General features: G+C 55.4%; 1 protein-coding gene across 1 annotated transcript in view; it reads left to right on the top strand.

Annotated features, from left to right (window-relative positions):
* WDR11 (WD repeat domain 11) overlaps window positions 1–14,051 on the top strand; it is a 42,928-nt gene extending 28,877 nt beyond the window's left edge. Inside the window, exons 16-29 of the mRNA XM_079793792.1 lie at window positions 155–302; window positions 1,423–1,529; window positions 1,854–1,968; window positions 2,280–2,451; window positions 4,866–4,974; window positions 5,839–5,901; window positions 6,996–7,061; window positions 8,003–8,180; window positions 8,766–8,861; window positions 9,589–9,754; window positions 10,214–10,311; window positions 10,719–10,864; window positions 12,023–12,117; window positions 13,185–14,051. Of these exons, the coding sequence (XP_079649918.1) occupies window positions 155–302; window positions 1,423–1,529; window positions 1,854–1,968; window positions 2,280–2,451; window positions 4,866–4,974; window positions 5,839–5,901; window positions 6,996–7,061; window positions 8,003–8,180; window positions 8,766–8,861; window positions 9,589–9,754; window positions 10,214–10,311; window positions 10,719–10,864; window positions 12,023–12,117; window positions 13,185–13,327 (1,702 nt within the window). The 3' untranslated portion in view covers window positions 13,328–14,051. The remainder of the gene's footprint in view (window positions 1–154; window positions 303–1,422; window positions 1,530–1,853; window positions 1,969–2,279; window positions 2,452–4,865; window positions 4,975–5,838; window positions 5,902–6,995; window positions 7,062–8,002; window positions 8,181–8,765; window positions 8,862–9,588; window positions 9,755–10,213; window positions 10,312–10,718; window positions 10,865–12,022; window positions 12,118–13,184) is intronic.
* The last annotated feature ends 10,613 nt before the right edge of the window (window positions 14,052–24,664 follow it).

Raw genomic sequence — 24,664 nt, 5'->3', positions numbered from 1 at the left:
AGTGGCTTGTGTTTTCCTGTTATTAGCTTCAGCTTTTTTAAAAATGGTTTTATATACCCTCCTCCCCCGTTAATGCATCTGCATTTTGGATGAGTTAATTATTCAAGGTGTCACTCTAAGGAGATGAAATATTTTTATCTCATTTTACCCAAAGCTTGCTGCAGGAGGCGGAGAGTAAATCTGAGCTCAGTCAGAACATCTCGGCCCGGGAGCACTTCGTGTTCACGGACAACGACGGCCAAGTCTACCACTTCACTGTCGAGGGCAACTCCGTGAAGGACAGCGCTCGGATCCCACCTGACGTGAGTCCCGCCTCGAGCACGTCTTTACTGAGCGTTCTTGTCAGAGACTGTGTTGGTTCCATACCCAGTGAAGCCATACCTAAGCTGGAAAGCTATTTCAGAAAATTTAATGTAAATAAGTTCAGTATCTAAGGAGACATTATCCTTGATTGAGCTTGTTCATGCTGCCATAGCATTACAGCTGTGGTCCAGTACTGCCATGTGCTGCTTCCCTAGAGAACGGAACGTGTGGGTTTTTATATTGCTCTATAGAAGCAAACACAAGATACTTTTTAATAAAGAAGTAATTGAGCAATAATATTATTTAATAGCTCATGTGTGTGGACCCTTTACGTGTGGTAGACATTATTCTAAGGCCTTGACCTGTATACTTTTATTAATACTAATGGGAACTCCTAAGTTTCATGACTTGCCCTACTTTATTGATGATAAAATCCAAGACAGAAAGATCAAGTGAACATGCCCAAATCACGCATCAATTACGTGGTCAAGTTGGGGTTCAAGCCCAGGCTCCTCGGCTCCCATCCCACAGCCTCGGGGTCTGTGCTGCCGCTGCAGGTCCTCCCACCTCGAGGGCCCAGTCGTGTTGGTCTGACCTCCCTGTCTCTGCACGTGCCTGCTTTGCACGGTTCTCTGTGGGTCCCCGTGTGCAGGTGCCTGTGTGGGGTGCAGTCTCTTCACCCCCACTTTCCCGGAGCCACAGCCTGGATCCTCTGCCTCAGTAGAAAAATCGCTGCCCAGTTGTTGTGAAACCGCTTTGGCTTCCCCTGGAGATGTGTTTCTCTCGTGCAGTGAGAGAGAAGTTGGAGACCAGAGCTCTCTGGTCAGGGTTTCCTTTCCTTCTCTTTCTTTTGTCTTTTCTTTTCATTCAGATAGTTCTTTCTCAAGGACATCCCTTTTCTATAAAGCAGGTTCAGATAACTTAATATCCACCAAGTTGAAATCTGGTTTTTCACTGTTGAAAGTGATATGCTAGTGATTTGATTGCATGCATAATAAAGCTAACCATTTATAAGTATTATTAAAATATTAGTTTATCACGGTTATTAAGTAAAACCATTGTTCTGTTAGGACAGCTTGTGAGTAGAGTGTATGTGTACTTGTTGCTATTCTTTTCTAGGGAAGCATGGGCAGTATTACCTGCATCGCTTGGAAAGGGGATATGTTAGTCCTTGGAGATATGGACGGAAATTTAAATTTTTGGGATTTGAAAGGCAGAGTATCCAGGTATGATCTAAGAATGCATTCTTGTTATCTGGTTTTTAAAAAAGTAGCCTCTTGAGATGAGTCTCCTGTCACTGAACTTGGGAGGAAGGCCCTGGGCCGAGCCCGCCTCTGGATCATTCATCCCTGCAGGCAGTCCACACAGAGGTGCGGGGACATTATTCCAGCTGCTGGGAAGGAGCAGACACTCTGTCAGCTCGCCCTGTCCCGGGAAGGGAAGTGTCTCTCCCATCACAGACCTTGTCCAAAGCAGAAATAGAAAGGGACGTTGGGCATAGCTCCCATGTCCATCTCTCCTCACACTGTGCTCTGTTTGTGTGTCCTCAGAGGGGTCCCGACCCACCGCAGTTGGGTGAGGAAGATCCGTTTTGCCCCTGGGAAAGGGAACCAGAAGTTGGTTGCCATGTACAACGACGGAGCGGAGGTGTGGGACACCAAGGAGGTAGGCCAGCGCGGGCGCCGCGGAGGGAGCCACCCCTGCTTCAGAGGTGACACTGTACGTGGGCTGTCAGTCTTAGAGCAGTTTCCTCCTTCTGACAGTTTCCTTCAGTGTTTCTGTTCCAAAGGGGACGGCTCAACGGACGTTAGATGTTAGCACTGCCTTTGGGGCCTTTAAAGTGCAGCCTGCATGTGGGAGGCAGACAATGCCAGAGTCCTCAGTTTTGACCTGGCCCTGGGCCTTTGCTGTGACGATAGTCAGAAGATGAGCATCCCCTGCTCCTCCTGAAAATGACAGCCACTTCACTCTTGAAGGTGCAGATGGTGAGCAGCTTAAGGAGCGGAAGGAACGTGACCTTCCGGATATTGGACGTGGACTGGTGCACGTCCGACAAAGTGATCTTGGCGTCCGACGACGGGTGCCTCCGCGTCCTGGAGATGTCCATGAAGTCCACGAGCGTCCGGGTGGACGAGCAGGAGCTCACTGGTATGAACTCTGTGGAAGGAGCGTTGTTCCGTGGAGGGTGCTCCCTGTGGGGGAGAGCGGCTTCTGCTCCCTCAGTCCTTGCTTCCCGAGGTCTGGCTGAAGGGGTTGAAGCTGGGGTGCTGCTACGCGGAGATGCTGGGCTCTTGTAATTGCAGGTGTCAGTCATTCCCCAACTCCAGTTTCCCACGTGCCTTCTCTGACCCTTTTCTGGGTCATCTTTTTCCAAAGATGAGAGAAGTTTGCATTCACAAAAAGGGCTGACTCGGAATTTAGGGGCGCTCATCAGAGGGCACAGCTCTGGGGTGGGCTGCTGCTTCGCAGTGACGGCCTCATGTCCCGGCAACCCTCTGTCGTTGGAAAGTCGCTCTGGAAAGTGTTCAGAGTGTTAATGAATTTTGATGCCTATCTTACGACTCTTTAAAAATGAAAACATCATGTGAGATCAAAAGCAAAGTGGGAGGTCTGTCCTGTAGCCTCGGAGACGAGAGACAGGACAGCCAGTGCAGGCGGGGCCCTGACGAGGCCCCGGGTTTCTGAAAGGAAGACAGCTCTCGGGGACGTGAGGGTCGCAGAGGACTGTGGAGTGTGAACTGCATTTTGGGTAATTTCATTGGATCAATAGTAACACTGTCTGTTGTGGGAAAAAGTAGTATGAGAAATACTCTTGACGACTTTCCAACTTCGAAATTGAAAAGTCCACATAAAATATTTTATCTGTGACTTAATTTATACTTAACTACATAGAACAAAGTGTTCTACAGCAGTGCTGTCCAATAGAAATACAGCGGACCACATAAATTTAAATTTCCCGGTACCACATTAAAAAAGAAACAGATGAAGTTGATTTTAATAAGAATTGTATTTAAGCCAGTATATATAAAATTATATCGTTTTAACATAAAATCATTATTAAAAATTACTAATGAGATAGTTTACATTTTTCAGGACTTAGTCTTCAAACTCCGGTGTATTTTCATGTAGAGCGTATCTCAGTTCAGAGGCGGTTCTCAGCTGAAATGCGTGTTAGTCGTATTTAGATTTTATAAAACTTACCGCTGGGAGCATAGTGCTGTAGCCAGACTCTTCCCAGTATTCCTAGATGACTGGCCGGGTGTTATATTTTAAGTGTAAATTAATTAAAATTAAATGAGAGACGAGTTCACCTGCTTCCCCGTATGACCGTGTTCCCGGTGCTCAGGAGCCAGAGGCCGGGGCTGGGACTGGACAGCACACGTGGGCTGCGTCTCTCAGGGAGGCAGCACGGGTGTGGATTCCTGTTGCTGCTGTGGGTGCACCTGTCCACGGGATCCCGGAAGAGGGCTCTGCAGGATGCGGGGGGGCGGGGGGGGGAGGGCAGCGGATCCCAGAGGACTGTCTCCAGGCGGGAGTGGGGGTGCGGCCCGGCAGGGAGTCAGAGTCCAGATGTCGGGGTTGGAGTTTGGATCTCCTGTTTGTTTGCTCAGGAACTTGTTGAAAACAGGCAGATTGTTGGTGTGTCCTAAGTAAGCCAACCACTGCGTGTCGGGATTCCAGGGCCCAGAGCCGGGGAAGATGGGGCTTTGTTCAAGGGCCCCTTCTCAGTGAGGCCTGAGCACACACTGGGCCCGAGTGGCCTGGCCCTGCAGCCAGCAGCTCAGGGCGAGGGCCACTCTGGTTTAATGGTCTCAGAAAAGCAGCCATCGAATGGGAAGATGGCATGGGTGAGTGTGGTTGCTAGAATGGTCAAGTAATGAGCGGTATGGCACCTGCTGGATTGTTGCATTGGGTCTTTCACTCAGGTGGGATAATTATCCTGTACCACTCAGGACACCAGGTCTTTGAAAGAGAAAATTTTTAGTTTGAGGAAGAATCTCTCCACTTGTGTGTCTAAGTGGTGATTATTTCAGCCACACTCTCTCACCTGCCACCATACTCTGTAAACTGTCTATAGCTAAAGTTTAATCCTATATAATAAAAGCCTAATATGCTAAGTGTCCGGTCGTCTGGTCGTCCGTTCAACCAATCAAAGCATAATATGCTAATGCTATGCTAAGGCTGCTCAACTGCTTGCTATGATGTGCACTGACCACCAGGGGCAGAGCTGCAACCAGTAGGTTAGCTTGCTGCTGGGTCCGGCTGATTGGAACTGAGCAAGATGGGCTGGACACACCCTGGAGCCCTCCTGTGGTCCCTCCCTGGCTGGCCAACCTCCCACGTCCCTCCCCGGCCTTGATCGTGCACCAGTGGGGTCCCTCAGCCTGGCCTGCACCCTCTGGCAATCCGGGACCCCTCGGGGGATGTCAGAGAGCCAGTTTCGGCCCAATCCCACAGGCTGGGCCGAGGGACCCCACTGGTGCACGAATTCGCGCACCAGGCCTCTAGTAGTAGTATAACAATTGTGTTATCTTAAACCAACTTTTTGTGTGTGTGCCCAGAGCCTGTGTGGTGCCCGTATCTCCTTGTCCCAAGAGCCTCCCTCGCCTTGAAGGCTTTCTTGCTGCACCAGCCATGGAGCGGACAGTACTCGTTGGATATTTCTCATGTGTGAGTGTCTGCACTTCTGTTTTCCTTTGTCATCTCCTTGGGGCTGAAGGACGTCCGTGAAAGTCAGCAGTGGCTGCACTCCAGGACCTGAGAGGGCTGGGCCCTCAACCACATGGAGCGAGCCGCCAGTCTGCTGGTCCTGGCCCTCGGTCTCCCCGAGGGTGTGCCAGGGCCGGGTGCCCGCGCTGCCCTCGGCAGCCCTGTGGCCCCTCACATCTGAGCAGGCATCACGAGGGTGGAGACGGCTGGTGGAGGCCAAGAGAGGTTTGGGGCCAGGCTTAAATCTTTAAAAGCACCAAGCATGGGCCTACCTCAGGTATTTTGTTTCATACATTTCAATACCTGCCTCGTTGTAAAAAAGAACCCACAGGAAGGATTGTTGGCAGTTGTGTGTAAACCCACACGTGTCCCTGCACTTGTGCCGTGTGGGGTGCAAGGCAGGCATTCTCTCCAGGGGAAGGAATACCTGGTGCTCCCACAGGCCTGCTCTCAGGGAGTGTCTGCCTGGAAGGAGCGCCCTCTGGTGGAGCGGAGGGCGCACACTCCGCTCGTCATCGCTGAACTTGTTATTAACATGATCTAAACCTGGTGGGTTTGGCGCCCACTGGTAAGTCTTCTGGTTTCTTGAAAGTCAGAGGGCTCTCTTTACCCGTTTCCTCGTTTTGACGCAATGAGGAAGAAGCCGACACCAAAGATGGTGGGTGGGTCCCTGAGAACAGTGCTGCTGTTTTGCTCTGCAGCCAGGTTTTAACCAAGGACTACAAAGAGGTTATTTCTCTAATTAACACAACTTTTTTTCTGGCGAATAAATAAATGGTCGTAAGTGAAGAAATAATGAACTCATTCAAAATCTCTTCTGTGCAGTGATTATCCAGAAAATGAAGAAATAAAGAGCCTCCTTCAAGAGCAGTTGAATTCGTTGTCCAAGTAAGCACTCAGTTATGTTTTATTAGAAGATGAGAAGATGAGAAGAAAACCTGCCGTACGTTAGGCCGTTTAAAATTAGGACAAGTTGCAGTGCAGGAAACAGCGTGGCCGGGAGACATGTGTCCCCCAGGGGTTTGTGTCCCTGGGCCTGGTGGTTGGGAAGGGACGCTGACCTGTCTCAGCACGTTCCTGGGGGCCGGGGCCCTGGTCTCCTGTCCGGGCAGGAGCAGAGCTGGGGCGAGCGTCCCCTGGCTCAGGCTGCATCCACCACAAACCCGCGAGCTCATGCGAGGACATGCCCAGGCGGTCTGTGTGCCCACTTCCATACAGTGGGCTCTCCGTCCAGGGCCGGGCACAGTCTGGCGAGGAAGTCAGTGCTCTGTGAGCCAAGAGCAGGTGGATTATGTAGGAATGATGTTGCAAAGCAAGCGGAAGCATCGGGTCCAGAGGAGCTCTGGTAACACCGAACACATTTGTGCAATCTGGAGTCTGTTACACTTAATTGTAACAGTTAATAGTTCGCCACAATAGAATGCTTTATTGGGGTTAAATGCCAAATAATTACCTTATTGTTTGCTCTAGTCAAAGGTTAACATTTGTGTTTAAATGGAAAAGGATAGGTTTAAAGAATATCTCTCCTTTATGAATATATATTTTGCTATCTTAGAAATATCAGTTTATAAAAACACTAGCCCTTCTTCCTTAAATATGTTACGTCGGATAGTTTCAGAAGCAAATGATGAATGCGCTTCTCAGGCACGCGCTGCCGCTGGTGACTAGCGGGTCGTCTTATCGTCAGCGACATCCTCGTTCCTGTACTTGGGCAGCTGTTCCCTTTTTCAAAACTGAGTCTAAGTGTCGCAAGAAGGTCAGCCACAGTCAGAGCCTCAGCCCTGTGTGTGATGGACCCTCTCCAGGCCAGACACACACTCTAGGCTCCGGAAGTGTCTGTAATGCCAGGAACGTGGCAAAGGAACTTCTATGAGTTCTAAACACAGCCTTTGAGTGGGATTTCCATTTCTAGAGCCTATTGATTTATCCCCTTGCTTTATTGTTCAATTAAATGTTTTTTCTTGCCTTTGATTCGTCTGCAGTGACATAAAGAAACTCTTGCTTGATCCAGAATTCACTCTTCTGCAAAGATGCCTGCTGGTTTCAAGGTAACACTTTCTGAAGAATTCTGTGGAGAGCCTGGCCCGTGTGGCCCAGCTGGCTGAGTCTTGTCCTGGCATCAAGGGGTGGCGTTGATTCCCAGTCAGGGCACGGGCCTGGGCTGTGGGCTTAACCCCCTGAGGGGGCTTGCAGTAGACGGCCCAGGGATGTTTCTCTCATCAATGTTTCTATCTCCCTCTCCCTTCCTCTCTAAGGTCAATCTTTAAAAAAACATATATTTAAAAAAAGTTCTGTATAAGAGACAGAATTGGTTAACTCATTTCTTTTATGGATTTTTAGTTAAGACCAAACTCTCTTAGATTAGAAAAATATATTGTAGTTTATCCTTTAATATAACAGTTTTTAAAGTAGTAACACAAATAGAAAAAACATTACATTTGAACGTGAGATCTAGGCCTTATCTATTGAAAAGGCTCCCTCCTCAGACAGCTTTTTACAGTGTCGGCTATAAAGGGCGTGTACTTCAGTATACCGATGAGTTACATTGGAGTCGATCACCGGTACTTTCACCGCACAGTGGAGTTGTCACCTGTGAAAAAGACACTTCCCTCCACTCCCTGGAGGACAGATTGACGTTGTCCCCAGACCTCGTGTAGGAAGTTAACCCAGAGGAGCCTCCTCCGTGTGGTGCTGTGGCTCCGAGGAAAAGGCGCTATGGCCCAGGCTTCTAGGTGGCACTGCTCTGGGCACAGAACGGAGAGGTCTGGGGCTGAGGGGACCCTCTGCGGCCAGGCCCCTGTATTTGAGCCGGGCACCGGGCTGGAGGACTTGCTGCTTCAGCACCTTCTTCGAGCCGCGCCCCCCCCTCCCCCACCCCCCCCCCCACCGCCGGTTCACTTGGCAGCACTGAGCCCAGGGGTTCAGGTGCTCTGAGCCTGTCCAGCCGTCTGCCGGGTGGTTCAGTGGACGCTTGGCTTGGCCTCCGCAGGCTCTACGGCGATGAGTCGGAGCTGCACTTCTGGACCGTGGCCGCCCACTACCTGCACAGCTCGTCCCAGGAGACGTCGGCCAGCACCCCGGCTGCACAGGAAGCTGCCCCTCGGGACAGAGCGAGCAACCCGCTGGACATCTGCTATGACGTGCTCTGTGAGAACGCCTACTTCCAGGTGCCGTAGTGCAGACAGGAAAACCCTGAGCACTGTCCCCCATCACTTCCGTGTTTCTGAGTCTCTTCAACTTGGGAAACTGGAGCCAAGTTAAAACCCGCAAAGTAGAATGCGCCCGTGCCCACATTTGCATAAAAAAGGCCGGACCAGGACTTGAAACGTTTATGAATGTTTCTAGATTTTTTCATACACATGGATATTTTATTAGCAGTCTTTTATTTTTTTCTTTGCCTAAAAATTTTTAACTTAAGTTTATTCTCTCTCTTTTATTATTTTCTGTAAATAACAAATATTTCTTTCTCTTGGTTTGAATGTGCTTTTTATATACGAAAGGGCAGCTTCCTGACCTTTAACCTGTGGCATACTCAGCGCTCACTGGGCTTCCCGCCCGCCCTCCGCAGGTGCTGTCTGAGCGCAGCCTGCGTGGGCGGCAGGCTCACCTGCTCCTGCCCCAGCCCTTCCGCAAAGTTGGCTAATAACTCAGAAGTCAGTGACGTCAGTAAAAATAAAGTTACTAAGTATAGTAAAATTTAAATAATTAAAGTCTTTTCATCCAGGTTCAATTCTCCCTTTCCCCCTCTCTAGAAATTTCAGCTGGAAAGGGTTAATCTGCAGGAGGTGAAACGGTCAACTTACGATCACACGCGCAAGTGCACGGACCAGCTTCTGCTCTTGGGACAAGTACGTCAGTTTTTATAGCTTTTCATGCTCATGGAGTTGCTGGTTGATTAGTATTTCAGAGCATCGCCTCTTTCTCTCTCTCTCTCTCTCTCTCTCTCTCTCTCTCTCTCTCTCTCTCCTCTCTCTCTCTCTCTCTCTCTCTCTCTCTCCCTTTCTCCCTCTCTCTCTCTCCCTCTCTCCCCCTCTCTCTCCCTCCCTCTCTCTCTCTCTCTCTCTCTCTCTCTCCCTTTCTCCCTCTCTCTCTCTCCCTCTCTCCCTCTCTCCCTCCCTCTCTCTCTCTCTCTCTCTCTCTCTCTCTCTCTCCTCTCTCCTCTCTCCTCTCTCTCTCTCTCTCTCTCGTACATGCACACATACCATAGCATTTCTCTGAAAGTATAAGTATAAATGTGGGCTTTCTCTCAAAGTAAGACCAGCAAATCTAAGAAAGTGAAACTAGGGTGACCCAGCTTGTGATTTTGGCCTCATGGTGCTGCGTGAGGCCTCGGTGTGTTGTGTTGGTGGCCTGAGCCGATGGCGCAGAGAACAGCTGAGCGTGATGGTGCTCCTGTAGACCAGGCGGGTCACGCTGCCCAGAGGAGCGGGGAGCACGCTCAGTGTTCGTCTCGTAAACAGCATTGGGAGTTCTCGGAAAGGAAAGTCCCCTTGCAGCTGTGAGGGTCAGTGTCCAGGTGATGAGCCTGAGGGGGGTGTTGGAGGAGAGTCATTGGAGGAACCGTGTCCCTGCCAGACAGACAGGGCCGTGCAGCTGCTGCTGGAGACGAGCGCGGACAACCAGCACTACTACTGCGATGCGCTGAAGGCCTGCCTGGTCACCACCGTCACCTCCTCCGGCCCCTCCCAGAGCACCATCAAGCTGGTGGCCACCAACATGATCGCCAGCGGCAAGCTGGCAGGTAAGCGAGCTGGGGCCTGTTCACCAGGGCCCTGGGAAGTCGGGCCGCTCCCAGCAGAGGATGAGATCATTGGGGGCGTTTCTGCCTTTCTATGGGTGCTGGGGAAGCAGAGGGTTATTGCTGGCTCTTCAGGAGATAGCTCTGATTTAATTGCCTGGGCCAGAGCACTTTCTAGGAGTGAAAGGGGCCCTGGAAATAAGTGCCAAGACAATGGGCACCAATCGGACACCCTGGGCAAATCAGACTACCTGCTGAAACCAGAGCGGGAGGAGTGCTTGACCTGTTCACTTGTGGGGCTGGATTGTGCTTCCTGCTGGCCACTTGAGTGGCAGCATCGTAGAACTTGAGCCAGGGGTCTCCAGCAGGTGAAATGACAAGACCAGGTAAAGTCAGGCGTGATCTGACTGTCAGCGGCTGACAGAGGGCGCGGGGCTCACGGGACTGCCTGGGGTCTTCCAGAGGGTGTGCAGCTGCTCTGCCTGATTGACAAGGCCGCCGATGCCTGCCGCTACCTGCAGACCTACGGGGAGTGGAGCCGGGCCGCATGGCTCGCAAAGGTAGGGCTCCTGTGGGTGCCCTGAGCACGTGGGTAGAAACTTTAATCTTGAACCTTATACTCAAGATTTAGAAGCAGTTTGGCTGCAGAGCTGCTTTGCAAATACTTTCCTATAACTCACCCTCCTGCTCTCCTGAGCACAGACTGCATTGCTTCTCACTGGAAGATGCAGTTCCCACCGCAGCTGGAGCGAGAGCCGTGCCGCCTCTGCCTGCTGGTGTGTGAGCCGGCTGCAGCCGTGGTGCCGGCCTCACGCCCTGCAGGCCGGCCCTGTCCCTCCCAGGTGTGGTCAGCAGCGGCATCAGGGCGTTGCCAGTGAAGCCACGCCCAGCCGTGGTCTCTCGGGACCGGTGTCGTGATCGGTACTTGTGTCTGTGCAGATGTCCTTCTCACACGGCGTCTCTCCAGGTCCGTCTGAGCTCGGAAGAGTGCGCCGATGTTTTGAAGCGGTGGGTGGACCACCTTTGCTCTCCCCAAGTCAACCAGAAGTCGAAGGCCCTCCTGGTCCTCCTCTCCCTGGGCTGCTTCTCCAGCGTGGCTGAGATGCTGCACAGGTACCGGACGCTCCCGGGCTGGGCCCCGTGCTGCCGTCACTGCCCACGCCCGGGGGCTCCACGCGGGAGGGGTGGTACTCAGTGCCCGGGGTGAGGGGAGAGGCTTGCATCCCAGATCGATTAAACACCCTAAAAGGAGTGGGATGGTCCATTGTTTAGTCATTACTTTTTTTTTTAAAGAATAGTTTATTGATTTTTTAGGGAGAGAGAGACACACATTAATGATGAGAGAGAATCATTGATCGGCTGCCTCCTGCATGTCCCCTACTGGGGACCGAGTCGGCAACCTGGGCATGTGCCCTGACCAGGAATCGAACCGTGACCTCCTGGTTCATAGGTTGAGGCTCACCCTCTGAGCTACACCAGCCAGGGCCATGTTTATTTTTATTTGTTTATAATCCTTCACCCGAGGATATTTTTCCATTGATTTTTAGAGAGAGTGGAAGACAGAGAGAGACATCGATGTGAGAGAAACACATTGATTGGTTGCCTCCTGCATGCGCCCTGGTCAGGGCCTGGGCCGGGGAGGAGCCTGCAACCAAGGTACGTGCCCTTAACTGGAATCGAACCCGGGACCCTTTGGCCTATAGGCTGACACTCTATCCACTGAGCCACACCAGCCAGGGCAGGGCCATGTCTATTAACCCTTTGTTTGCTCTGGGAGCTATGCTCTATTCCTGCCTGTGTCCTGGTCAGACCTACGGTGCCTCTTGAAGAATATGGGAAGTCTTTAGAGACGTGGGCACATTCAGCTTTGAGTGGAGCACCTGAGGGAAGGCCCGGGAGCCGTGGGGAGGGGACAGCGGGGAGGGGGAGGGTCGCCCTGAGAGTCTGAAGAGCGTTGCCCAGGACTCATTAGGGGACATTTCATGTGTTTAAGAGGTCGGAGGTTGGGGAGGTGAATACGGGGAGAGAGGATGTGTTACACCTGGACAGTGGTGCAGGCACGCTGGCCCATCTCTGAAGGTTTCTGTGTCTCGGCCACTCCTCACTTCTTCAGTGTTGGTGGAAGGGGGCTCGGGTGAGGGCTGAGTGGGCCTCCTCTCCTCGGAAGCCGGGCTTAGAAAGGCGCCGGTGAGACTGCGCAGCGCCTGGGTTCCCTCGGACGTTCTGCCCGAGGCCGAGTGACCGGCCTGCCCTGTGTGTTCTGTCGAGCAGCATGAGATACTTCGACCGCGCCGCCTTGTTTGTGGAGGCCTGTCTCCAGTACGGGGCCCTGGAGGTCGGCCAGGACACAGATATCCTTTCCGGTGGTGATGCTGAGGAGGAAGCGATGGACGAGTCGGTGTAGAACCCCTCGGGCGCGCTGCCTGGGCAGGGGCTGTATTTCCTCGAGAAAGATCCTGTTCTGATCCCCGAGCCGAGAGGGGACGTGAGGGGAGGAGGGGGAGGGGTGGTGGCCTTGCTGCTGCAGCTCTGGGAGCAGGAAGTCCGTCGGGGAGGGTCTCGGGCTCAGTGATGCCACGTTTGAGCTTTAAAGGAGGTCAAGGGTCCTCTAGGGAAGGCAAGGAGCCTGCTACTTGACTGTGGCGCTATTTCAGATCACTGCCCTCCGGAGAGGCTGCATGTTTCTCTGGAAACATTTCCAGGAGTAAATGGGGGAGCCACCGTGACCGCGGTGTGGATGGGCTTCCGCCATGGGCCACGCGGGCGGCCTGTCCCCGTAGCAGGGCACATGCCGCCTCTTCTCGGACGAGAACGGGCTGAGATGCCGGCTCCCGCTCCCTCCGTGTGCGGCCCTGCCTGTTGTCCCTGCTCTTTCCTCGACGGTGACGTGGTCTCACTGCACCGCAGACACCGTGTTCTGTGCGCCTCTGTTACCAGCTTCCTCAGGGCCCTGCACCCGGTGCTGGTGAAGCGGCTGGTTCTGGGAGCCACTGCGGTATCAGCCCAGCGGAGCCCCAAGCCCAGATGAGGCTCCTGCCGCAGCCAGGCCTGGACTAGCCTCTCCCTGGCCCTCTCTCTGCCCCAGACGCCAGCCTCTCGGACGGGCACGCAGCTCCTGCTTTCTCCCGGGGGGGGGGGGGGGGGGGGCGGGGGGCTGTGCTGGGTCGTGGGACCTGGGAGGACGTTAGCGGATCTTCTAGGACGGCGGTCGCCAACCAGCGTGGACACTGGTGGTGCCTAAGGTCCGGGAGGCTGGAGACCGCTGTTCTAGGGGAGGAATGGGCCCCGCTGGTGCTGTGCGGTGACGTCACGCCAGGAGTGGCTCAGTGCCTCCGCCTGTGGGTGGAGCCGGCCCTCCCCACTGGGAAGTTGGGTGGTGGGGGTAGGGGGGGCAGGCCTGCCGCCTTCAGCTCCTTGACTGCGGCTCACAGAGACTCGTCTCCGCCCTACGCCCGGAGCTTGAAGAGCCTCGGTTTTAAACAGGGAGCAGTTCTTTTCGCTTCAAAAGCTGGAGCCGCCGGCAGAGACTTATTGAATGAGCTGGAATCCCCCAAACAGGAACTGGCAGAAGAGTGACCGGTGAGCAGGCGCCAGGAAACCTGACCTCGCCAGCCCGGTGAGGCGGGCGTCGTCGGGCCGAGGTCACGGTTACGGTCACAGCCCAGACTGACGGACACTTCGCTCCAGGTCCTCGAGCGCTCCCCAGCTCCCCAGCCCCTGTGCACAGCTGCGTCTCAGAGAAGAGCGAGCGAGAGCGCTCCGATTTTGAGAGTGTACCATTTTATACTTGTGGAGAGAGAGCTTTAAGAGTCCCTGGAAAGACTTTCAATTTCTTTAAACTTAAAATTCAAGCAACTGAATTACTTTTCTCATCAGCTACATTTAGAGATGTTTGGAGAACCTGTGGTGAGTTTGGGAGACCTGTTCTCAGATCTGTGGTGTGCCTGTGCTTATGTTCGGCCGTCTAGGATACAGACGACAGAGCGCAGCAGTGCCGAGGTCACCAAAGCGCCCTGTGTCCTCACCTGGAGCACACGTGCACCCAGTCCCGGCAGGGCCTGCATCGCGTGCTTCGCCCGAGCTCACGGGGAGTTTCACCCTGTGTGCGCGGTTCCACACCGGGGGTCTTCGATATTTGAATGTTAACTCCTGTGACGCATTATGGAAGCCTCCTTTTTGAAATCTTTGTGCTTTAATTTTGTCTTTCTGTTCTTAACATGAGATGTGACTATTGCAAATTATTGCTGAGAATTCAATGTCCATGACGTACAGAAACGAGAAATAAACAGGAAGTCCCGGCCAGGCCTTGTGTTCTCTGAGCCTGAGGCGGGCGCTGTGCTGGCTCCTCAGGAGTCCGGCCGGCCGCCCACCCCCCGAAGTCCAGGCCGCGCGCTGAACCCAGAGATCCCAGGCTGTGGTCCGAGGGTGCGGCTCGCAGCAGGACCCAGCGCCTGGACCCTGAGCCTCTGCTCTGTGTCGCCGGAGCGGGTTCGGCGTGTGGCTTCCAGAGGTGAGGAGGAGGTCGCATTCTCGAGGTTTCCCTCCCAGGCGTACGCCCACCTGCAGACAGGATCTCAGGCCTGTCTCCTCCGGTGAGGAACTGGAGCCATGAGGGGCCGTCCGGGCGTGCGTGTTCCCAGGGCTGTGCTGCGGCTGACTGTCGAGCACCGCCTGCCCCCCTCAGGCTCCGTGACGAGTGACCCTCCGTTGATTCACTTCATGTGCAACTGCAGGTCTACCGTCTGTCCTCTCCCCCAGCCCCGACCCCCGACCCACAACCAGGGCAGGAACCAGCCGCGAACAGCTCGCTCCGTCTGCAGGGGACATGCTTGGTGCTCAGGGAACGGTTGCCAAGTGGGTGGGTGAGGGAGCGAGCTCAGATCAGCGCTGTCTGGGGAGATCCAGCCTCTGCACCTGACATCTGCGTGGACTGTCGCCCGAGTCCGAGACCCCGGGAGGCTCTTTGTCTCCCCGGAGTGGCGCCCGCGTCGCCCAGGTCAGACAACTTCCCACCCGCCAGAGGAGTCTGTTCTCCGCAGAAGCTCCGACCAGCCCGCTGTGCGCCTGGGAGTCGCCGTTCCCCGGCACAGACCTGCCCACGTAGAAGGAAAGCACGGGGCTCCCCTCCCACTCCTGCGTTTTCCCGTCGTGCCCATCCTGTTTTAATGGTAGCTGCGTCGGATGGTAAGAGTCCACGCTGCTCCCGACTCCTCACCTAGAGCAGGGGAATCCCTGGGACTGAACCGCCCAGGCGGAGCCCCACCCACCTTCCTACCTCGAGGGCCACGTGGGGCCAGAAGCGGCCTGTCAGCCAGTTCCCAGGACAGGCGGATGCTGCCCATCCCGCGTCTTCCTTGTAGGATCCGTTATCCAGAGACGTGCTGTGTGGCCTGGAGGAAACCCCTGCCCACTCTGAGCCTCAGGTTCCCCGTGGGTAAAAGAGACCCTTCCAGCGTGCTTCTGCCTCGCTCCAGCCTGCGCCGGGCAGCAGGGGGCAGCAGAGACGGGGACATGAGGTGTGGCCTCACTGCAGCCCTGAGCTCCCCGTTGGGGAACTGCCCTTGGAACGTCTGTCTGGCAGCGTAGGGGGGAGAGCATCGATGCCCATCGTCCACGTGGCCTCACAGCCCTCTGCACACGGCCCCAGAGGCCGTGGCCCCAGGATGGGGATGCGCAGGCCTGTCAGCCCGGGGAGCTTCCTGTCCTAGGAGGGGACCGGCCAGCAGACCTGAGGACGCTCCCTCCCGGGGTTGGGGCTCCGGAGGCCCAGGGCCATGGGCGTGGGAGGGGCATGAGTGTTTTGGGTTGGTCCCTCCATGTGCAGCTGGGAAAGGGGGTTCCCTATAAATGTTAGGCCCCAGGGCCCCCAACACCTCTTCAGAGACAAGCTGTGCCTCTGCCGCTGTCTCTTCAGTCCGGGGAGGTGTGCAGAGGCCCAGGATCTGCGTGCCAGACAGAGACCTGGGCCTGGGAGCCTCGGTGCCCGGAGACTGCAGAGCCGGACGGCCGCCTCGGGCCTGGCCGGGGGCTGCGGACGGGTGGGAGGCCACAGTTGGACGGAGGCTTTCTCAGCCTCAAGCCTCGGAGGCTGGCAGGACGGCAGCACCCAGGACTGAGCGGGCTGCCTGGAGGGGGCTGTGGGCAGACGCAGCCGGAAGGGGAGGGCTGCCTGGGCAGGCCGGAGCCTCAGGCAGGCCCAACCACAGCAGCCGGGGGTGGGAGGGGGGACGGGGGGGCTATTCAGGTGCAGCTTTCTGGGCCCTGCGGAGTCGGTGGAGCTGGGGTCTGCGTTTTAACAAGGCCCCAAGAACCCAGTTCACACAAAGGAACCAAGAAGTGGGAAGCCTGTTTGTATCCAGTCAACAGACATTCGCAGAGCACCCTGCCTGCCGCACCTCAGAGTCCTGTCCCTCCCCAGGCACCTTCCCGCCCCCCGGGCCTTTCCCCGAACGCTGCCCCTCAGGCCCTCGCCACCATCCCCTCGGCTGCCCTTCCAGGCCTCCACCCAGGCGCACGCAGCTCGTCTGCGTGTAGTTGACTGGCTGCTGTGCCCCTCGGCGCCCCCTGCAAGGCCTGCCTGGGCCCAGCGTGTGGAGGTCACGCCCCCCGTGTCGCGGCACAGAGGAGGCCAGTGCGTGTTTGTCGGATGACGGGTGAGCCACGTGTCCTCATGGACGTGGGGCGGGCGTGCTGGAGAAAGGACGTTTGAAACGAGGGAGGTGTTGGTGGTGGAAGCCCCTAAGCCAGGAGGCCCGGCGTGGCCGCTGCCCGCCCCTCAAGGGACACTCACCCGTGGGCGGCAGAGAGGGAGCCACCGGGAGAGCTCACAGCGGGCGTCCCTGGTGGGGGGTTCGGGGCCCAGCTTCCGGGGCTGGGTCTGTGCAGGTAGGAGGCCCGCCCGGCTCAGGGCTGTGCCAGCCCGAGGCCCGCGGTTCCAGGAACCCTTCCCAGAACCTGCTTGCAGGGACTTGCTCTCTGGCACGCCGTGAGCTGTGTGCTGGCTGCCTTTTAAAGATTAAGCTTTCTTTTAAAAAGACGGGAAAAAACTAGCAAAGGCCTGACGAGCTGACCCCAGGAGGCGGCGCGGTAACTGATGGGCACCGAGTTCGTCTGGTTAATCTTCTTGTCAACAGCGTTGTTCCTGCCGGTGCCAGCTCTGACTTCACCCCACAAGCCTGCCTCGCTGGTTCCTACCCAACCACACGGCACCTCCGACCCAGCCCTGCGCTCCCCGGCCACCCCAGAAGGCGGCCTGTGGTGCTGCGGCCGGTGGGCCCGGTGGTGGGAACAGGTGCCTCCCTGCTGGCCTCGAGTGACCGGGTCCCAGGAGTGACCGGGTCCCAGGGGATGGACGTGGGCGGAGGCTGGAAGGACCCAGATGCTGAGCTTCAGCTGCGGGTTCAGCTCCGGGAGGTTCTGCTCCCCCGGCCGATGGCTGTTGTCAGACGGGGTTGCCCCAAGCGGCAACATTGCAAATCCCCGTGCCTTCGGGACCCAGGCAGGCACAGAAATGAGTCTGTCTGGGTTTAGAATTGGGGGGTGGGGCTCAGACTGGGGTCCTTAGCAGGCGAGTCAAGTGTTCAGACGGGGTGGGGTTACGGGCTGAGCTGGGCCCCCTGGTGGCCATTGCCTACCTCTGCACCAGGCTCCTCGCAGTGCGGACCCCAGATTGCCCTCCTGGCTCAGCCTTTCCTTCCGGTTTGACGCCAGCACGTCCATGCGCACCTGCTTCTGCATCGGGATTGTCCGCTCACGTCCGCCTCCTAACCCAGGGGTCTGCGGACAGAAGCTGGGGCCCGCGGTGTGGATGGGGAGGCAGGAACCCCCTTATTCACAGGAACCGCGAACGGACATCGCAGAGCGGGGATGCCACCAGCAGGGGGCGCCGCGGTTCCGGTCGCAGGGCGTTGGCGCAGTTACCGGACTCGCGGTCGCCCATCCCTGTCTGCGGGCCCGCGGTGAGTGTGCGGGTCTGCGGGCCGGCCTCACGGGTTACCGTTAGAGGACGCGGCTACCGAGCGGGTTAGGACGCGGCTACCGAGCGGGTTAGGACAGTCTGAACCCAGGAGCCCGGGCAGCGGCTGCTCTGCTCCTGAGCGCTCCCTGCGGGTTTAAACTCCAGGCGGCGCCACTCGGACCTCAGCTCCCACCTCGGGCCTGGCACACAGTAGGTGCTCGGTACGTGTTTGCCGCCTGAGAACGGGCCAGCGGCAGAGCCTTCATGCGGCCTGGCCTTGTGTCCGCTGCAATGACAGTTCCCAAAAAGGGTTCCAGAGGAGGCTCAGGGCCCCGCATGTCCCAGGGAGGAGGTGGCCCTTTGCGGGGGAGCCCTTTTCTGCGGGACGAACCCGCGGCCCCGCCGGGTGAGGGCCCCCAAGGAGTCCCCGCCAGGCAGGGCCCCACCTGCCATTCCTTTTGCTGCTGCAGCCACAGGCCGCCCGCGCCCAGGCGGAGCCAGGGGGTTCCCAAAGGGACCCTAGTTCCTCCGCGGCCGCCCAGCTCACCACCGTGGGGGGCGGAGCCCGCGGCCTGGGCTGCGCGGCCCGGCCACGCGATGGCGCTGCGCCCCCGGCTGCGGAGCCTGCAGCGCGCCTCCCGCGGAGGTGCACCGGCCGGGGGTCCGCCACCCCCGTCACCCACCAGCTCCCGGGCCTGGAAATCGCCCCAGGTCCGCAGGCGTGGGCCCTGCAGGAGGAGCGAGAGGAGCCGGGGTCTCGCCGCCTGGGGGTGGCGTGGGGAGGGGGTGACGCCCCGGAGCCCGGCTTTGAGAGCCTCTAACTCGCTGTGCGCACCCCGTGTTCGCCTGTCCTGAGACCCAGATGGACCTGAACGCCGATTCCATCCCTGCCTTTCCTTTCGGCCCCCGTTTTCCGCTTTTGCAGAAGCGGGACGGGGACCCTGGCCGGTGCGGGGGGCGAAGGAGCGGGTTCTGGGAAAGGCTGACAGCGCGGGGGGGGGGGGGGGCATCGTCCTCTTTGCTGACTGGACGGGCGGGCCCGTCAGCATCCGCGAAGGGGGGACCCCCCCCCCCCCCGCCGCCCCGATTGTCATTGGAGGCGCCGCTCGCACAGCTTGTACCTGGGCCGGCGCATCCGAAAGCCAAGCCCCGCCCTTCTCTGGCTCCTGAGCCGCTGCGCGCACGTGGGCAGAGAGGCGCCTGCAGACCGCGACAGGGCGGTGCGCATTCACCCAGACCCGGGATCACCGAGGCCTGCTCTTGGGAAACTGGTTCTGCGAGAGGAAGGAGCCTGGAGAGCGAGGGGCTGCGCTGCGACCCGGGGGGTCGGGAAAGGGTGAGGCCAGCCTGGCTGTGCTGGGTGGTCCTGGGTCCCCCTCCCACCCGCTCCCAGCGTCCCTGGTTCTGCCCCTCCCCCTGTCCCTGTGCAGGCTGGAGCCCGGGGTGCCCATAATTAGGAGACCCCCCGGGTCAGGAGTGTAAATGCCGGGGTTCCCAGCCCAGAGTCCCACCTGGTGGACGGGGCTGGAAGGCCAGGGTTACTGTGTGACGTGTTATCAGTGTAACGAGCTGCTTATGAAGTGTTAAATGCAGGCAAGCGCCAGCGGCAGCTGGGCTCGCATTTTATTTGTAGACTTCAAACTGGGTGCTTGGCATTTTGAAAATGCCAATTAATGGTGTAAAATCAGAATTTCCTTTAAAAAAAATCAGAATGGGGTGGAAGGTTTTTGCAATAGCTTTTTAAATGATCCCAAAATGTACCCAAAACACACTGGTATTCACACACAAGCAACCGCAACCACAGAGACTTACAATGTATAAATAAATAAATACACTTTTTACTAAAGAAGCAGCGATGTACTGCTCTGTTCTGCGCTGTGGCATGATTTGGTGTGTTTTTTGCTGGAGGAAAGAATGAGTTTAAAACAGAGGTAGCACCAACACAAATTTCCCAGAAGTTGCTCTAGGAAATTTGTCATTTCTACCCATTTCTTGCAGGCCAGAAAACAGACGGTCTCCAGGAATATTTACTGCGCTTTCATGAGAAAATTTCCAGGCTGTCCCTTGAAGCAATGAAGTTGGATTTGGAGCAAATGGAAACATTGTGAAATTGCTTATTTTCTTCCAAAATTTGTATTTTCTTCCTTGCTTCCTGTTCAGTCAGGCCCGCTCATTAGCAACCCCGTTTCTGCGTTACACTCAGCAGAAGTTTTGCTCCGTGACCATATTCCAAATCAAACTATTAGGTTTCCAGGAAAAGTGTAACAAGTGTTTAAATCAGTCAGAACTTAGACTAATGAGAGGATGGAGGGGTGGGGGTGGGGGGAGGGGAGAAGCCCACAACCTGGTCTTCTATTCGACTGTTGCTGTTTATCTGCTTCACACTTTGGGGAGCTTTCATCCCTGGGGTCTTCAACGCCTGGGAAGCTGAGAGGCTGAACTTAGAGCTATTGGGAAGTCCTGGCCAACGCCGGCTTCAGGGAAGACACGGCGGCTGCGTGAGTGTTTCTGAGGGTGTGGACGGTGCCCGCAGCCAGCTGCCCTGTGTTGGAGCTGGAAGGGTGTCCCGTCTGGAAGCCCATTTTGCAGATGGGGAGGCAGCAGCACCCGAGAGAACTGATACCGTGACCGGGGAGCTCACACCCTTTGCTGCGTGTCTCCCATCCGGTGTCTCTCTGCCGGGAGCAGTGAAGACGGACGTGGCTAAATGCAGCCATTGCGGCCAGCCAAGCACAGAGAATGCCTTTCCTCAGAGGGTGACAGGCCACGAGTTAATTTTCTGTCACCGTGGCCCAGCAAGGCCCTCGCTCTGAATCCATTCCGCCCTGTTTGCTTCTCTGCTCCAAAAGAGCGTTTTCCGCCGGGCAGCGTGCTCAGTGGCTGAGCGTCGACCTATGAACCACGAGGTCGTGGTTTGATTCTCGGTCAGGGCACATGCCTGGGTTGTGGGCTCCATTCCCAGTGTGGGGCGTGCAGGAGGCAGCCAATCAGTGATTCTCATCATTGACGTTTCTCTCTCTCTCTCCCTTTCCCTTCCTCTCTGAAATCAATAAAAAAAAATATTAAAACACACACACACACACACACACACACACAAAGCTGAAGAGCATTTTCCCAGGGAGCAGTTGTAAACCAGATCAGTTTATGACAGAGACAAGGGCGCTGCTCAGTTGAACACGCGCTGTGTTCAGACGAGCTGTGGGTAGCATGGTGCTCCTTCTAAGGAACTCCTGGGAGGCTGATCCAGCCCAGAATACTTGGGGAAAGAAGTACATTAAGAGCATTATCTCATTGAGGGGGATAAAGGGAAAAAAAATGTCAGTCGCCAAATGAAACCATCAACAGGTGACGGCTATCACCACGCCTCCAGCACAGACCCTGGTGGAGTTAATACTCGGTAAAGGCCCGTGAAGAAAATGAGATTAGTCAGTAGATGATGTTAGGACCAACCATGTGGAAAAAATTAAAGATAATCCCCAGCTCTCCCAATATACCAAATAAGTTCCACGTGCATTTAACAGTTATGCAAAAATAACAAAAGCAAGAGGGCTTTGTCGCTACAAATGCTTAAAGAGAGGCTAATAAATAAGCAATTATTGGGGCTGACCACAGAAACACGAAAACTGCGTGTCGTACATCGGAAGGTGTTGGTGGGAAATATCAGAGTTAACCTGATTTTTGTGTGAAAGGTGAATGCAAAACAGTGAGAAGACAATAATGAACAATATTCATGGGCAAAGAAGATAAAGTACAAATATTCAATAAACATTAAATAATATTCAAATTTATGAATTAAAGAATGTAACTCGAACCAAAATGTAACTGCAAAACAACAGTGAATGGAGAGCCTTGGCACAGCCGTGGCTTTTCAGGATGTTTTCCTGTTTCTGCGAGCGCGCCCCAGTCAGCCCCGCCGAGGCTCGGTTCAAAGGCGTCCCATTTCGGAGTTACTTCAGCGTTTTGGGGGCTAGCCTGTACGTCCAGGAATTAGAGCTGTTATCACCCCCCAGACAGACTGTTACTCAGCTATTATTATTATTATTATTATTAAGGATATTATTTAAGGATATGGGGAAGTGACCAGGATGTTGTGCTAAGTGGACGATTTGGAGAGGAAACCTGTGCATAGAGTATATTTTAAAGACCGGAGAACATACCCTAAAGTTTTCAGTAGGAATTGGGCGTCAAGTGTCATTTTTATTTTCCCCTTTTATGTGTTTTTCCCCATAAGAAAACCAATCAGTTTATGACAGAAAGCAAGTTGTTGGAAATAACTTGATCCTCTTCGTCCGACTCCGGGACGCAGACCCCATTGGGGCCAGGGGGGCGGACTTTCTGGGAGCTGGGCGGGGAGGGGGCCTGTTCTCACTGGAAACGCCCCGCATTCTCAGGAAAAGGCCCCCACGCCCCCTTCTGCACAGATCCCCAGGGCAGGTTTGCCCGCTAGTCTTCACCCCGAGGAGGGCCTCGATCGCCCACAGCCCTCTGCACCGCACCCCGACCCCGTGGCGGGGGGGCCTGCGACAGGACAGTGTTCAGAGCGTGAGGTGATGCCAATCCGCTCCTTTTGCAGACATTCCGGGGCCGGGATGCCTGCACCCGCTGAGCCTCCCTCGGTCCCTGAGGTGACACGGGGTGCTGGGAACCAGCCCCGCAAGCAAGGCAGCTCACCCCTGGACACAGAAGTTCCAGAAAAAATTGTAACAATGGTGATGGAGTCACCTGTCACTCACCTTACCCTGGGCTAGGGTTCAGGTTCGGGTTCGGGATAGGGTTAGGGTTAGGGTTAGGGTTAGGGATAGGGTTAGGGTTAGGGTTAGGGTTAGGGATAGGGTTAGGGTTAGGGTTAGGGTTAGGGATAGGGTTAGGGTTAGGGATAGGGTTAGGGTTAGGTTTATGGATAGGGTCAGGGTTAGGGTTAGGGTTTGTGTTAGGGATAGGGTTAGGGTTAGGGATAGGGTTAGGGTTAGGTTTGGTCTATGGTTATGGTTTTTGTTAGGGCTAGGGCCCAGTTATGACAGGATTAGGTTTACGTCTCCGCTTAGGCCTAGGCCTATGGTTAGGTTCAGTGTCCTGGTTAGGGTTTGACCTGAATTCTTCTCCAAAACAGGATGCCGCAGCCTTCTCAGCCACCTCTCAGAACTAAGTGTGCAACCTTTAGAGGGGACTGCTTGGACAGGTTTCTCAGGGTTAAATATCATAAAAATGCTATGTTTTAATGGAATTCTATCTATTTAAATAAATATATATACTTTACTGATTTCACAGAGGAGGGAGAAGGCGAGATAGAAATAATGACGAGAGAGAATCATGGATTGGCTGCCTCCTGCACATGACTCACTGGGGATGGAGCCCTGAACCTGGGCCTGTGACTGACAGGGAATCAAACCCTGACCCCCTATTTCCTAGGTCAACACTCAGCCACTGACCCCCACTGGCTGGGCCCTAGCCTGGCATTTGCAGCCATCACGGCGTACCAGGCCCAAGAGCAGGACGGACTACACGTTTGTGGGCTGATTGATCATCAGGATCCAGGGTAAGCCGTCCCTGATTCCACTGAGGTCTCCGGTCTCCCTGGAATTGGCCAACCTCAAGAAAGGGTGCTGGACCATGTTCAATGAATTCTGACGTGCTTAGATGGGAGGGGTTGGGAGAGACAAATCAATGTTCTTATCTTGTGAGGTCTCCTGCTGCCAGAGTCCATTGTCTGTGCATCTCCTTCCTCCCATCCTTCCCGGTGGGGACCCCGGGGCAGACCAGCTGGTGGGAACAAGGGGCTGCTCCACAGTGGCTTCCACTCCATGGCTCCAGGTGGTCCCCAGTCACCCCGGTCCCTGACCCTCATCGCAGCCAGCAGGCCTGCCCTTCGCAGCTCTGGAACCCGGGGCAGGGGGTCTGGCATGGGGCTGGGACCCATGTTCCTCTCAGGGGACCTCCACAGAGAGACAGTCTCCCTCCCGATTAAGAAAACCTCACATGCCGGACCAGCCCGTTCTGTACTTCCGCCCCAACTACCATGCCCTGTCCTCCTTATGTCTCTAGTTGTAGGCTCCATTCATCCAGCTTCCAGGTGGTTCTGAATGATACTTATCCTGTATTTATTTTATTTTATTCATTTAGAAATAGCTTCTTTTTAAAAAATATATTTTTATTGATTTCAGAGAAGAAGGGAGAGGGAACATTAATGAGAGAGGATCATTGACCGGCTGCCTCCTGTACGCCCGCCCCTGGGGATCGAGCCCGCAACCCAGGCCTGATCCCTTGACCGGAATTGAACCCGGGACTCATCAGTCCACAGTCCGATGCTCTAGCCACGGAGCCAAAGCAGCTAGGGCAATAGTTGTTCTCTATTTTAGTTGTAATTTTGATGTGATTGTGGGCGGCGGTGAGTACCGGCGTTGACCTACGCCACCATCTTGGTTCTCCTCCGAGCGTCCAGAGAAAATCATTCGCCAGTGAGTGAGTGTGCGAGGCTGACACTGTGCGCAACGGAGAGGAATACGCTGCACCTGTGGAAAAGAACGGAAGACAAGCATCTGTGAACAGGGGAGAAGCTCACGCAGCGTGAACATACAGCCACACAACACACACACCACGTCACGTTCTCGTATGCGTGTCATCAGTTTATGATCGGGATGGGCTGCGTTCCGAGGTAGAAGTCACCGGAAAGGGTGGATACCCGGTCAGGATTGACGGTCGGTGACTGTGACTGCATTCTTGGTACTTCCCAGTGTTTTCTGCTTTTGTTGACAGCGAGAGCCGCTCTTATCAGCAGAAATGTACCATTTTTAAAATGAGCATTTTGGGGCCACTTCCCCCATGCCCGGCACTGAGCTATGCTCCTTACCTCTTACTAACATCCTACGAGGCGATGGTTGTTTATGTTTTATAATTTGCAATAAGAATAGAAGTAGCCTCGAGCTCCCCCAGCCTCAGGCGCAGCGCGTGGACTGGAG

Source organism: Cnephaeus nilssonii (genome assembly GCF_951640355.1).
Source record: "Cnephaeus nilssonii genome assembly, chromosome: 16".
In the NCBI taxonomy this organism is placed as follows: Eukaryota; Metazoa; Chordata; class Mammalia; order Chiroptera; family Vespertilionidae; genus Cnephaeus; species Cnephaeus nilssonii.
The sequence above is the reverse complement of the archived record's forward strand: the minus strand, read 5'-3'. Positions and strand labels throughout refer to the sequence as shown.